We start from the raw sequence: 13,451 nt of genomic DNA on the forward strand, positions 1-13,451 counted from the left end.
ATTCGGCGTTGGAACTCTGGGGCGACCTGTGCTGTAACGTCTACTCATATTACCATCACCTTGGAATCGTTGCCAAAGCCTGGAGATGACACTCTGGGCAATGCCAAGTTCGTCTGATACTTCCAGTTGGATACGCCCACATTCCAGACGGCCGATAATTCTACCACGTAAAAAATCATCCAAATGGGTCCTTTGTGTCATAACTATTCGATTCTTGCACGGAAATGCTTATGAAGCGCCTGCGAACAATTTTACTTCTTTGCCTGTATTCCTTATATATCACTCTCTTACACTCTCGTCATTGTGACGTACCATCGGTGTCATCTGGTTACTTCCTGAAATTTGCAGATGATTCTTGAAGATATGTGTAGTAATTTTACAGGTGATATATTTATTTTAGAGTTCGATTTCCGCGTGACTCCGAATTATCCTTAATTTATGGACATGAGTGTATTTAGTTAGGTATACGTTTGCCTTTTTCTGCCTCATTTCGTTGAAAAAAGAAAGTTTTTAATAAAACGTACTTATCTAGTGCTTAATTATTCTCAGTGTATGAAAAACAGAACTTTCCAGATTTCCTGAATTAATTCTCACTTTAAAGGTGTATTTTCGGCTACATTTTTTTCTGTACTATCTTAGCTATTTTTAAGTTCCAAACTAGTTTATTAATTGCCTTATCACCAAATTAGTTTATTATTCAGATAAATGTTTACTAAACCAGTTTTTTCGATTTGGATCAAATTTATTAGACATTCTCATTTTGATATCACCCATTCAAAAAACTTCACAGTCATACTGCACCAGTATATCCAGAGGTTTTAACTACGATTCAATTTACATCTCAAATCTTATAAATAGGGAAAAATTCTGCTTATATTGTTAATTTAGCCTATATCTTACTTTGAACTTCAGTTGGACGAGACATCTAAGTATATTTAATTATATAACATAGCGGTTCTCCGCTGGTAGTACGCATAGTCTTGGGGTTACTTGATAGTTTAGCCAGGGATACGTGAAGACATTTTCAGTGATGACATAAAGTAAGAAAATATTTTAATAAATGCTGATAAAGAGGAACATATTCAAAAGCTTTAAATTTGTCATTAAATGGACGGGGAAGTAACTGCAAGGATTTCCGAAGCGGCCGTCATTGACCGAAATGTGTGTGATAATTTGGTTATCTACTGATTTTCAGCAGAAAATTGGCTGTCGCTGCTTTTACCAGTTTCATAAAGAATCTCATGCAGGACCTGATGTTAATAGAAATCGCAGCGATGTTTTCTCCAGGAGAGGTATATATGAGAGGAGTAAAGAAAATTGAAGCAAGTTGCTTAGGTAATGAAATAGCAGACTGTAAATGCCGAGGAAAGGAAGTGAGGTCTACCGAAATGTAAAAAAGACGAATGTAATTAAATGTCACTCTCCGCCGATAACAAGCATATTGTTCTTTCTTCACAAATCGATTAAACACTGTATGCAAAATAGCTCTCAAAGTGCTTATTTTCATTTGCTATTGGAACAAAACCTGTGATTCTCTTGCTATGGTACTGTTCTCTTTTTCAGCCAATAGCTAAGCTTTCGTCAGCCAATAGCTAAGCTCCTTTTATGCCTGCCGATGTGCTCCCATGCACTGCACTTGCGAGTCCACCATCGTCTCTTCACTGAAGCCTCGCCTTCCAAGTTGCGCGTCTGTCCACTTCAGGCTTATCGGCACCTACCTGTATCGGCTATCGCAAATCAAAACAGCCGGAGTCCTTTGGTATACAGAATTCAGAAACAGCTTCTGACAATTCCTATTTCGCAAAGACCCACTTTAAAATGGGTTCCCGCTCACACAGGGATTCAAGGCAATGAAGCCGCTGAGCTACTGGCCAAGCAGGCAGCCAACTGCACGGATATATTAGAAAGACCAACTAAACTTCCTTGGTCTCATATTAAGCGAAAAACTTTGACAATTCTGCTACAAAATTGGCAAAGTAGATGGACAAAGGCAGAGGTAGGACGAAGGACATTTCGTTTACTGCCAAAAGTTAACATGGAAATAAAGACCCACTGTGCTAGCCTAACACAGTTCTTGACAGGTTATGGACCATTCCCACTATACCTGAACAGATTCAGTTTTAGGGATACTCCTTTCTGCGAATTCAGAGAGGAAGGCGACACGGATCATTATTACTTCCATTGTATACATGCAAGATGCTGGCACTTGAAGAAACCAGCGGACTGTGCCTGGGCAATGTGGACGACTAACACACTCAAAAACAGAATAGCCCTTGATAGAGAAAATCTCAAGACACTGCCTAAGCAGAAACAACAGTGGATAATATTATAATACTTCAAATGTTCAGAACTTAAAGCAGATAACCAGAATAACGCTTAGTGTCTTGCAGTTATCAATATTTAAAAACTGTTATTAGTATATAATATTCAACCTTGTTACACTGGAGTCTTCCCCGCCGTGATGGTATATAATTCCGTTTGGTTCATGTCCGTGGTCGGAAGCCATCATAGCGGTGCACTCACTTACTCACTCACTCACTTTGTCCCTCCGAACTTTGACTTTCCATTTTCAACATATATTTATGAACTCATTGCTGTCGTTACCTACCTAACATTTTCACTTCGAAATGCTTATCTTGAATGCTCTATTTACTTTTTTCACTACATATATATAAATATCCAGGTACCCATTTCACGTCACCCAGGTACCCATTTCATGGGGCCTTCGGCCACCTTAAGAAACGTCGTTCATAGCTATTCCTTCTTTTTTGTCCTTGCATATCATCGGCAAGTATATTGTTATCATTTATGTATTTCGTTTCATTCTTCACTTACTTATTATCAATGTAGCATTTGTGCATTGCTACGCAGGCGTCTTCTAAGCTAATGCGTGGGAGGCTGAGTTCGCTTGCGCAGCATGTGCTAAATGGTGCTTTTCGCATCTCTTTGTGATGCATGGGCCTCACGTTTTTTTGCCTTCTTTTTGGAAATTTATTTCTTTTTTTAATGCTCTGTTCTGTTAGATGGTTTCTGTTAATCGGACATAGCTGAAAAATAATATCATATTTTCAGTTTTAAGTTAATGAAATCTTCTTTTACTATTGTGATATCCAAAAAGTGTGGAGGTTTATTTAAACTAGTATTTGGGCTTTTGAAGTCGTTAAATTTATGATGCTGTTTATATAATATTAGATAAATCCTAATACGTAAGTCTTTGCACAGAACTGAAACTACAGTAGACAACAGCTCCAGTTAGACGTTTACGCCAAGGACGAATCAATGGGTCTACCATCTGGGGGTCAGGCTAAAGCTGTTACTCTGATAAGAGATGGGTCGAACAGGTAAAGAGAATTCTAAATAGTTTGAGATGCCCATTGAGCTGTCTTCCCTAAAAGAATAAAGTATTGTGATGAATATTAAAGTATGAATTTTCGTTTGCAGAAGATGAGGACAGCTCAATTCTTTTTATGCAGTACATGGGAAGGTTTACATCAAATGAAAGTAATGAATTGTTGCGTCATTCAAAAACCAAAACTTCAGTTAAAAATAAAAATGAATAAACGTTTGATAAAGATTGAATATCCTAATATGAAACTGCATCCATCGTTAGCACGATACTGAATCGACAATAATTTAGAGAAAGAAAGATATTCGTTTTTTTTTTTTTTTTTTTTTTTTTTTTGCTATGGAGATGGAACTGATATATCGGAGCCGTGTGTAAAACAATCTTACCTTTTATTGTAAAGCCTAAAAGTCGTAACAGTTTCGAAGAAATCTCTGATTGTCACAGAAATATATGCAGGAGAAGCCTTTTTTTGTTTTTAGTGTGTAGCCATTTCTTATTCGTTTCCATTGCTGTGAGTTTTGTGGAAAAAAAAATAAAAGGGATGGGCGACTGCTACGTCGTTTGTACAGATGAGGAAATGTCCATGGCAGAATCTAAACAGGTTTGTAGGGGGTACATCAAAAAAGTCTCACTTATACAGGTAAGCCGAATAGACAAACTCCAGATTTCAAATCCTTACAAAAATCATTGAGAGAAAAAGTGAACGAATCTGTAAACGTTGTTAATTTCATTATAAATTCAATATAAACTCCCGAATATTCAAGGCATTGTGCGAGGATATGGATGATATACTTACTGCATTACTTTTGCATTCAGAAGCAAGGTTGTTGTCAACAGAAAAGTACGAATATCAAATAAGAATATAATGTTCAAAATAAAAATAAATACTCAAACTAAAAACGTACTAAGTATTCAAATACAAATATACTAAATACTCAAAATAAAAATACACTAATTAAGTGGTCTTATGCTTATTCAATTTTCTAATAATAAATGACCTTCAGAACTTGTGTTTACAGATATCAACTAAGAGCTTAATTTAAAATCACTAATTTTTTTCATTTTTCTCAACTGCAATTAAAGAAAAAAATATAAGATGCTCATTTTTGAAAACCGCTCATTTTTAAGGAGGAATCAGTCAAAAACTCAGTAAGTTTTTCTCTTCTGAAATGCAAAAAAAGTAATGTGCTTGGCTATTTAATATTTTTTCATGAATAAATGACCTCATTTTATTATGGGGTATTGAAACCCCAAAATCTTCAAAAAATTGTGATTTCGGACTTTTGCATTTTCAAATTCTCTACACTTTTATCTTTCTAAAAATACCATTCTTTAATCCCTATGAAAATTAGAACTGTAAAAAAATCTAGTTTTAACTTGTCATCTACTGCTTTGATCAATGAGGATTTTTACATAAAAACGCGTTTTTCTCCAAACGTGATTTTTTTATACTCGATGTACCTTTTCTCAGGAACTACTGCTCACAGGTATCTAAACTTGTTATGACTTATTTATTGGGTTCCCTAATACTTACTGAAATGAGCTTTTTGTAATAAACTTAGAAAAAAAAAATAAAATGTTTTTATGTGAGAAAAGTGCTAAATTTTACTGTGCCTAACAAAATATTCCGTAATTTACTCTAAAATTCAAAATGTTTCAAAAGCTCATTTCAGTATAATGAGACAGGTATACTTTAATTACAGAAAAAATTTCAAGCTTGTATCTACAGCAGATTTTGAGAAAAGGTACATCGAAAATGGCCAATTTTACATTGTCGGTATAGGGGTTTCTGATACCCCTTATGACAGAACAGTCCTATGACTACTTTTAAAGTTTAAAACTAGGCAAAACTGCAACCTTTTGCAGAAGAACTTTTACTGTAGAAAACGAGGGCGCTATATCTGATCGCCCTCGAAATCGATTGAGATGTATTGAAAACATACGCCAGGCTGCTATAACGTCTAATTTTAAAATTTTACTTAGGCGTGTTTCTCTTACAGTTTGCTTCAAAAGTGGCAGAAAAATTATTTTGTAATAAACAATTAGATTTTTGGAAATCATATATTGAAAAACATCAGAGTGAAATATTCGAGACATTTCACAACTTATTTTCAGGAAATGGGCTTCAGCTCACTAACGAAGGCAGAGACCATAAAAGACTCCACGGAACATTCAGACGTAACGTTCACAAGCACAATGAGGCGGACAATTGGATTTGAGATCCTTCCAATGTAGATTTCTTTAATGCAGTCTTAAAGTTATCATATCCTGAGAAAGAACAACTTACTGAGCTTTCGACTGATTCCATATAGAAAGGCGTTTTTGAAAAGAGAATCTTACTTTTTTTTTATTTCAAAGAGTAAATGAAAAATAAGTGATAAGGCAATAAACTCTTAGTTGATATTTATAAATACAGAAAGGAAAAAGAATTCTAATCCTATATTTATAAAAAAAAGTCACTGTGTCAAACCGGATTATCAGTAAAGATTTTACCTCTTTATACTTCATTCTGTCTTCGACAGGCTGAGCTCAAAAAGCAGACTACTATTTTAAGAATATTTAGGTTTTTTTAGTGTAGGAACAGACCTTACCAATAGTCATTAAATTCATCAATTCACTCATTTTCTCATTTCTAACATACAAAATGCTGATATAAAAATAATTATATTTCATTAATAATAATATGCTTTGCTTCAAATATCATGATGCATATTTTAAATAAATTATATAAAAATCAGTCTTTGTTTGATTATATTTTGATATCATTCATTGCAGGCCACAAATTTTATGACTTAAAGTAATGAAATAATAAGGTCCATTACGGGATCACTGGAGAAGCTATAACACGGTGAGAATATCTGAAGAGGAAGATTAGGAATACTCTGTAATGCAAAGCCTTTATCTACAGACACACAAAAGAAAAACAGAGAGCCGCTTCTCTGAATTGTAAACTGTACACTATATATGACTGAATATATTTCATTTGAGTACACTGATTTCAGAATAAAATGAAACTTTACCAGTCTGTATATATCATAGGATTTCCATCGCTCCAACGATATACACCTTCTTTGAGTTTATCACTGAGACCTGTAGATGAATAATAACATATAACAAATGCAACAGTAAATAACATCGTGATTATTATATATTAATAAATTGAAAATTGTTCTTCATTCACAGAACTTTAGTTATAGCTCTTAAGAAATTGTTTAAGGAACAGAATATGAATTCTTTCGCAGAAGAAAAGAAGGATTCCGTTGAAGACATGTAGATTAATAGGGGAAAAATAAAAAAATCACGCAAATTTCCCTTACAAATCCTTCCCAGGAAGCTCTTCCTTTATGCAGATAGACTAGTGCGCTTTGGAATAATCAGTTAAACCAAACCAAACCAAGCCTAATCCCAGTATTCATTTAGCTATTGAATTAGCAGTCCATTAATTAATGATAGAAAACATATTAATTTTGATGGATACTATATAAATAGATATTACTTGTCTATAACTTGAGCAAAAAGTCCTCCGTACTAACTTTGACACAAATACACTGCTGGCCTTTAAAATTGCAACACCAGGAAGGAATGATCTGACGAACATCTAAAATCACATGAAAGGAAGAAGTTTGGGATATGCAATTGATTAGCATTTCAGCACATTTGACGACGCAGGTGGGAGAAACGACATTTGAAACACTGCATAAAAGAAAAGTTGTGCAGTAGATTTCTCATTCGGAAAACGCTTTGTAAGGTCGGCGTTTGCTAGAATATTGTGTTATGCTTCGAAAAATAAAAAGAAATACTTACCACCAAGTATCGGAATTCGATAGAGGCAGGATCTTGTGGATTATCGTTCCGTGATATCAACCGTCGCACTGGTCAACATCCAACCATTGTCATGCGACTAGGGAATCAATGAGTTGCTGAAGGTCATACTGAAAGGCATGCAGAATCTCAATGTCCTTACCTGACTAACGCCAGAGAGGGCAGATATATTATGAGGTCAGCCCTACAAAACCGTACTACCATATCACGGACCATTAGGCAGGAAATATGCATGTTTGCAGCACGCCCGGTATCGCTCATACGGTGCGTACACGTTTGCAACAGCGTGAATTATCAGCACGCGAACATTACTTAGGCTTCCCATGACAATGCAGCATAGAGAGAGACAGCGACTCTGGTGAAGACGCAGCTGGATACAGGAGTGGCACAATATCTACTTTTCAGACGAGTCTCGTTTCTGTTCTGATGGCTGTATTCGTGTCTGAAACCTCCGAGGAGACTGCAAGCCTGCTTGCATTAGATATCGGCATAGGGACCGTGCACCTGTTGTGATGGTTTGGGCAGCTATTGGGTGCATGACACGCACATCTCTAGTTCGGATCGACGGTAATTTGAACGCAGATCGGTACATTTCTGAAATCGTACGTCCAGTGGTTGTGCCTTATTTTCGAGGTCAGACAAATGCCACCTTCCAACAATATAATGCACGACTACATGTTGCATGTCGTGTTCTGAGCTTCCTCGATACACAGGGTATTCGATTGCTGCCCTGACTTGCACAGTCTCCCTATCTGTCATCCATTGAAAACATCTATTCATGGGTTGCTAAGAGACTGGCCAGCCATCCCTCTCCAGCTAATACGGTTGATGAAGTGTGGCATAGACTTAAAGCAGCATGGAATGAGTTGCCCATTTCTGTCATTGAAGCACAGTTTAATTCCATGCCTAACCAGGTAAGGGCCGTTTTAGCTACCAGGGGTATTAGCTGTTTCTACTAATTCGCACACCTGTAATCTCCAAAACTGCATACAAATTTAGTCACCTTGTCTTCATGTTGTACAGTTTACGTACAATAAATATCTTTTTTGTATTTGCGTTTCTTTATGGTGTTGCAATTTTAATGTCCAGCAGTGCAATTCTGCAGCTACGTTTGCTTTAATTATGCTCGAAATATTATTGCATGCATTCTACAAGTTCTGTAAAAATATTACAGTAATTTAAGTAATATTTTCAACCTTAAATTTAAGCCAAATATTCCTTTGTAATGTATATGCAGCAATTGCCTTAAAATTTGACATATAATATTATAACTGGACAAATCGTTTTTGTAAATTTTTAAAGAAATGTGAAACTATTTTTTCGCATAACTTTCTTCCATTTCAATTTCATTATTATAATGCGCTATAAGTCTGCTAGCTATAAATGTTATGTATCATTAAAATAGTTAGAAAAATTGTTACCAAAAAAAACATGTAGCCAAGAATAATAATGAATTTATGATAGAAGGAAATAATTAAAATTTATCTTAAACTTTACAGCAAAAAAATTTTAATTTAATATATTATATTCTGTTGAAAGGAAAACCAATGCATACTGTATTTTCTAAATAACAGATTTCTTTTTTCTCAAACTGGCATATTCCGCTCGTTTCACATATTTTATCAGAGATGGGAATTCATGTTTATACTTCAAAGATTTCATACCAATTTCTCCTGAAAATATTTTACAGTGATAGTAGAAATGGAACAATTTTGAATTTAATTCATTCCTAGCATTGATTTTAGTAACTGGGTCATCAGTCCTATCATTCAGATATATATATATGTAAGATAAAATTATTTGAATCAGAATTATAATATAAGTATAAACATTAATTCTTCCTCTCTATTCTAAAATCGTAATAACGTCTCTGCATTGCGTCATTTCTAGATCACTCTATGGCCCGCGCAACTCTGATGACGTAATAATTGGAAACTGAAACTGCCTTTGTAAACCAAAACTTTTCTCTTCGCAGTGCTTCCATCCTTCATAACTACGCACTTCAGCTTTTGCTCTCTACTGTGCTAACATGTAATTTCGCTGGCTTGCTTTCTATTTCAACAATATCAAAAATGTAAATCTTCTGTGGAAAGGCACGACTAGAGTGCCAAGTGATTGTGGCCACAAATATCAAGTGCAAATAAAAATGGAATTAAAACTGCCTCGACTGCCAAGTTCTTTAGATATTATCAAGTTAGCATCACTAGCATACTACGCGATCAAAATCTCCTTCAATATGGGTCTAATCACGCATCTACAGTGTTCCGTCTTTTCCTTTGCTGCTGTTATGACATATATAAATGTAAAAATTAGTGTTTTCTTACTCTGAAGATAAAATAAAAAGTATATTTATCAATTGCCTGTACATAATCAATCCTTCACCCAAGTCGGGTTGCCTGGAAACCAAGAAAACGTCGAGCCTTAGTCGAAGTAAAATCTTTATTCTTTCATTTCCCCGCAGTGTTCTTCAATGAACGAAACGGTATTTCAGAAATATAAATTTTACCATCATTAAGAATTTAGTAAAATGACTAGTTCCACAGAATTATAAATTCTACGTGATGTGGTGATTTGTGGTGCTGAGATTGACTTGTGGCTCGCAGTTGTTCTGTGCGTTCAGTATTTCACGTTTTATGTGAATAGAATCCTCTACTGCTAGAGCAAAAGAGCTCTTGTGCGCTAGATTGAAGAATTCCGACTCTTTCAAATTTGCGAGCTTTGGGGGGCTTCGCGGCTGCCGTACACCCTCTCCCAGCATCTATATGTTAATGAGAAAGGACAACTGGTTGCCATGTTTTTAAGACCATGCGATGATGTTGTTGATCATTTGAATTGGTGGGCTATTAAACTCTATTCGTGAGGAGTGACTAGTCGGGTCTGTTGAGCATTTGTGAAGCGATGCGCCGTGGGTGTCGCGAGAGACGTAGTTCGTCAGTTTTTCTCCTGGTGGGCATGCATAAGGTGCGTGTACCTATCACGTCCGGGTCAGCACTGTGGCTGCAGGAAAGTAGAGGTGATGCCTCAAAGTAGAGCAGTTGTGTGATGCTTTCGGTGTTACGCGAATGTTTGTTCTTGGCGACATCTACGGGTAGAATCACAAGAGCGCTGCGAGATGCCGTCTCGCTTTGGTTTTTCTTTTCATGTGAGCATAATCCTTTACCGCTAGGGTATAAGAGCTCTTGTATGCTAGATTAAAGAATTCAAACTCTCAAGTTTACGACCATTCATTTGCTCCGCGGACGCCATATAGTGATATTATGAAACACACTAAAATTAATTTTTATTTATTTATAAATATTATATATGATGGTAAAAATACATAAAATTGTACACGAATACATTACATAATGAAAATCTGTTTCCGTCTCATGAATAATATAGTTAAAGAGATCTAATAGATAATCAGACTCACACGCTGGGTTTGGTTTGGTTTATATGATTACGGCAAAGCCTAGAGGACTATCTGCCTAATGGAAGGGATGCCTTTGTGGAGTATATTCTAAGGGTAACTGGCTCCAATACATATTATGCATGGGGAAAACCACGAAAACGCCCATGCAGCCAGCACGTTTGCCTGTACTCGAACTTCAATCGAACTACCATCGTTCAACGGCTTTACCGCTGATGGGCATCACACGCTGGGATACGGTTGGGTAACATAAAGAATTTTAATGCATTTGATTTCCTAAGCTATAAGAATACATAAAAGTTCTATGCAACTTACCGATGTATAAAGATCTCTGCTTTGCTTTCCACTCGTGTATAAGAAATGTGTGTAAAATTTCATTTTCTTTTTTGTCCAAAATGCTAACAAGATGAGCATTATTCTCTTTCCCACCATACGTTCTACATTTAGATTCCGCTTCGTACCACTGAAGAGTATCATTTTCGTGAAACGCCTTATAACAGTAGCCATTGTAGTATTTCCAGGTTTCTGGACATTTTACATCATCTGAAATGCCCCAAAACAAAAAAATATCTATTACTAATATGTGTGAAGTAATGAGAATAAATTGATTACTTTAATGGAAATCAATACAACAATAATTCTGAATAGAATTAAAAGTGAAAATAAAAATTTGCATTTTAAACGCAGAATTTTAAAATATATTTATGTAAAGGTATTGAATTGTTTATTACAATACAAAAATATCTTTATCTCTAAAAAAGGTTTATTTGAGAGGATATATTATCTAACTATTTTAATATATTCGGAGATGCATGCATGAGTTCTTTAGATTAAAGTAATGTTGTATTTATATATATATATATTTAAAAAGAATAAATTGAATTTAAATACAAATTTAATTAATTCTTTGCGACATGGCTGCAAGGAATGAAATTTAAATTTTGACAAACAAGTATATACGTAAAAAAGCAAATTTAAAGTTTATAATTAAAAAATGTGCAAACCTATAAAAGATTTAATTTTCGAACTAATCTACAATATCATTTAAATTCAGATAGCATAAGCAAATCAAGTGCAAAACCAAACCATGAAAATAAATTCCCCAACTAAGCAAATTAAAATTAATCTAAATTTTTTTTTAAAAAAAAAGCATAAGTGAATGACTGTTGAGCAGGCAGGAGCCAGACTTATCAAGGGGAAGTTTCCTCCAAACCTAACTCTACAATCATTCAATTCGTGTTTCGTCATTCATGTTTCGTCATTCATGCAGTTTCTAAAATGCATTGGTTTCTAAATTAATTAAATTTAATTTAATACTAGATTTTACATTGCTTAGTTCTCAAAATACTTCATTATTGGTTTTTTTTCCTTTTAGACCTTATTTTATTTGCTAATTTCTCAAGGTACCACTTTATTGGTATTTCTTTTTGGACTTTCTTCACTATGTCTTTACTTTTGGTATTGACTTTTTCCCTTGCCTGCATGAATGACGAAACACGAATTGAATGATTGTAGAGTTAGGTTTGTAGGTAACTTCCCCTTGATAAGTCTGTCTCCTGCCTGCTCAACAGTCATTCACTTATGCATTTAAAAAAAAAAATTAGATTAATTTTAATTTGCTTAATTGGTGAATTTATTTTCATGGTTTGGTTTTGCACTTGATTTACTTATGCTATCTGAATTTAAATGATATTGTAGATTAGTTCGAAAATTAAATCTTTTATAAGTTTGCACATTTTTTAATTATTTTAACTTTAAATTTGCTTTTAACGTATATACTTGTTTGTTAAAATATATATATATTTATATTGGCTAGCTGGCATTTTAGAAATCATTTATATAATTTTATCATTTTATATGTAAAGGATTTCCTATATCTGATGCAAATATTTCTGTTTAAATATTTATTACATTTTATGTTCTAAAAATTGATAACCTAAGTTGTCATTGCTCCGTGACATGGAAATTCATTGAAAAGAATGTAAAAATGAACTCGTGGCATACGTCCTTCTTTCTGCTTACGTCCAGATCTTTTATAATTGACCCGAATGCAACCTCCTACATTTCATCCTGACTAGCCATCACCACACGAAAATTATTGTTCATCCTCTTACACGCTTGTTATTTTCTCGATTCTTGTCAATTACCTATGTATATATTTTTCATATCATATATACTCCCACTTCACACAAGTTGTATATCTAGTAGTCATTTCTGTTTCTGCTATACATATTAGTATCAATTTTATATGTAGTAGTTTACTCTGCATGATCTTATTACTTACTTTCTCGTTCTGAAACAGCTCAATTGTTTTTTCTACGTAAGTAAATGATAGTTACTTAATTTTGGCTTCCTGAAGAGTTTGGGAATGACAGTGATAATTTCGTGTCATAAATCTTCCTACCTATGGCATTATAAGGATGAACATCAGCTGGCATTTCGTAACTGCTGGATGAATATTTAAGAGAAAATCCTCTTCCAGTATGCTCTGTATCTGATGAGAACTCCAACAAGAGTGTGTTCCAACTAGACACGATTACCAATGGCGGTTTCTTAGCGTTGCAATATCGACCAATTATATTGGATCGTTCCCCATCGTATACAGCTAAATAATCATGCTGGCAGTTTTCTCCACCAACAATGTCAAAATCTTGGAAGGTCAAATTAACAAAGTTCGTCTCATTTACCCTGAAAGAAAAAAAATCATACCATCATTTTATACATACACATTTGTCAAACGCCATCATAAGTTAAAAACTGGGATTTATATGTGAGTCAATTTTAACATTAGTTTAAGTTTTAGAAGGGAAGTAGAAATGATTGTTATTTAATTTCGCTTCATAGTATATTAATCTACGACGACAATTCTTTCCG

The 13,451-nt window shown here is 34.6% G+C and overlaps 1 protein-coding gene across 1 annotated transcript in view; it reads right to left on the reverse strand.

The window, feature by feature from the left end:
- LOC118192344 (uncharacterized) overlaps nt 1–13,451 on the reverse strand; it is a 197,357-nt gene that overhangs the window by 85,956 nt on the left and 97,950 nt on the right. The window contains exons 18-20 of the mRNA XM_035363287.2: nt 12,982–13,265; nt 10,893–11,120; nt 6,367–6,436 (exon numbers count right to left, since the gene is read on the reverse strand). Of these exons, the coding sequence (XP_035219178.2) occupies nt 6,367–6,436; nt 10,893–11,120; nt 12,982–13,265 (582 nt within the window). The remainder of the gene's footprint in view (nt 1–6,366; nt 6,437–10,892; nt 11,121–12,981; nt 13,266–13,451) is intronic.

The sequence above is a fragment of the Stegodyphus dumicola genome, chromosome 10 (genome assembly GCF_044657685.1).
Source record: "Stegodyphus dumicola isolate Sdum_Otavi_A_Nest chromosome 10, ASM4465768v1".
NCBI lineage: Eukaryota > Metazoa > Arthropoda > Arachnida > Araneae > Eresidae > Stegodyphus > Stegodyphus dumicola.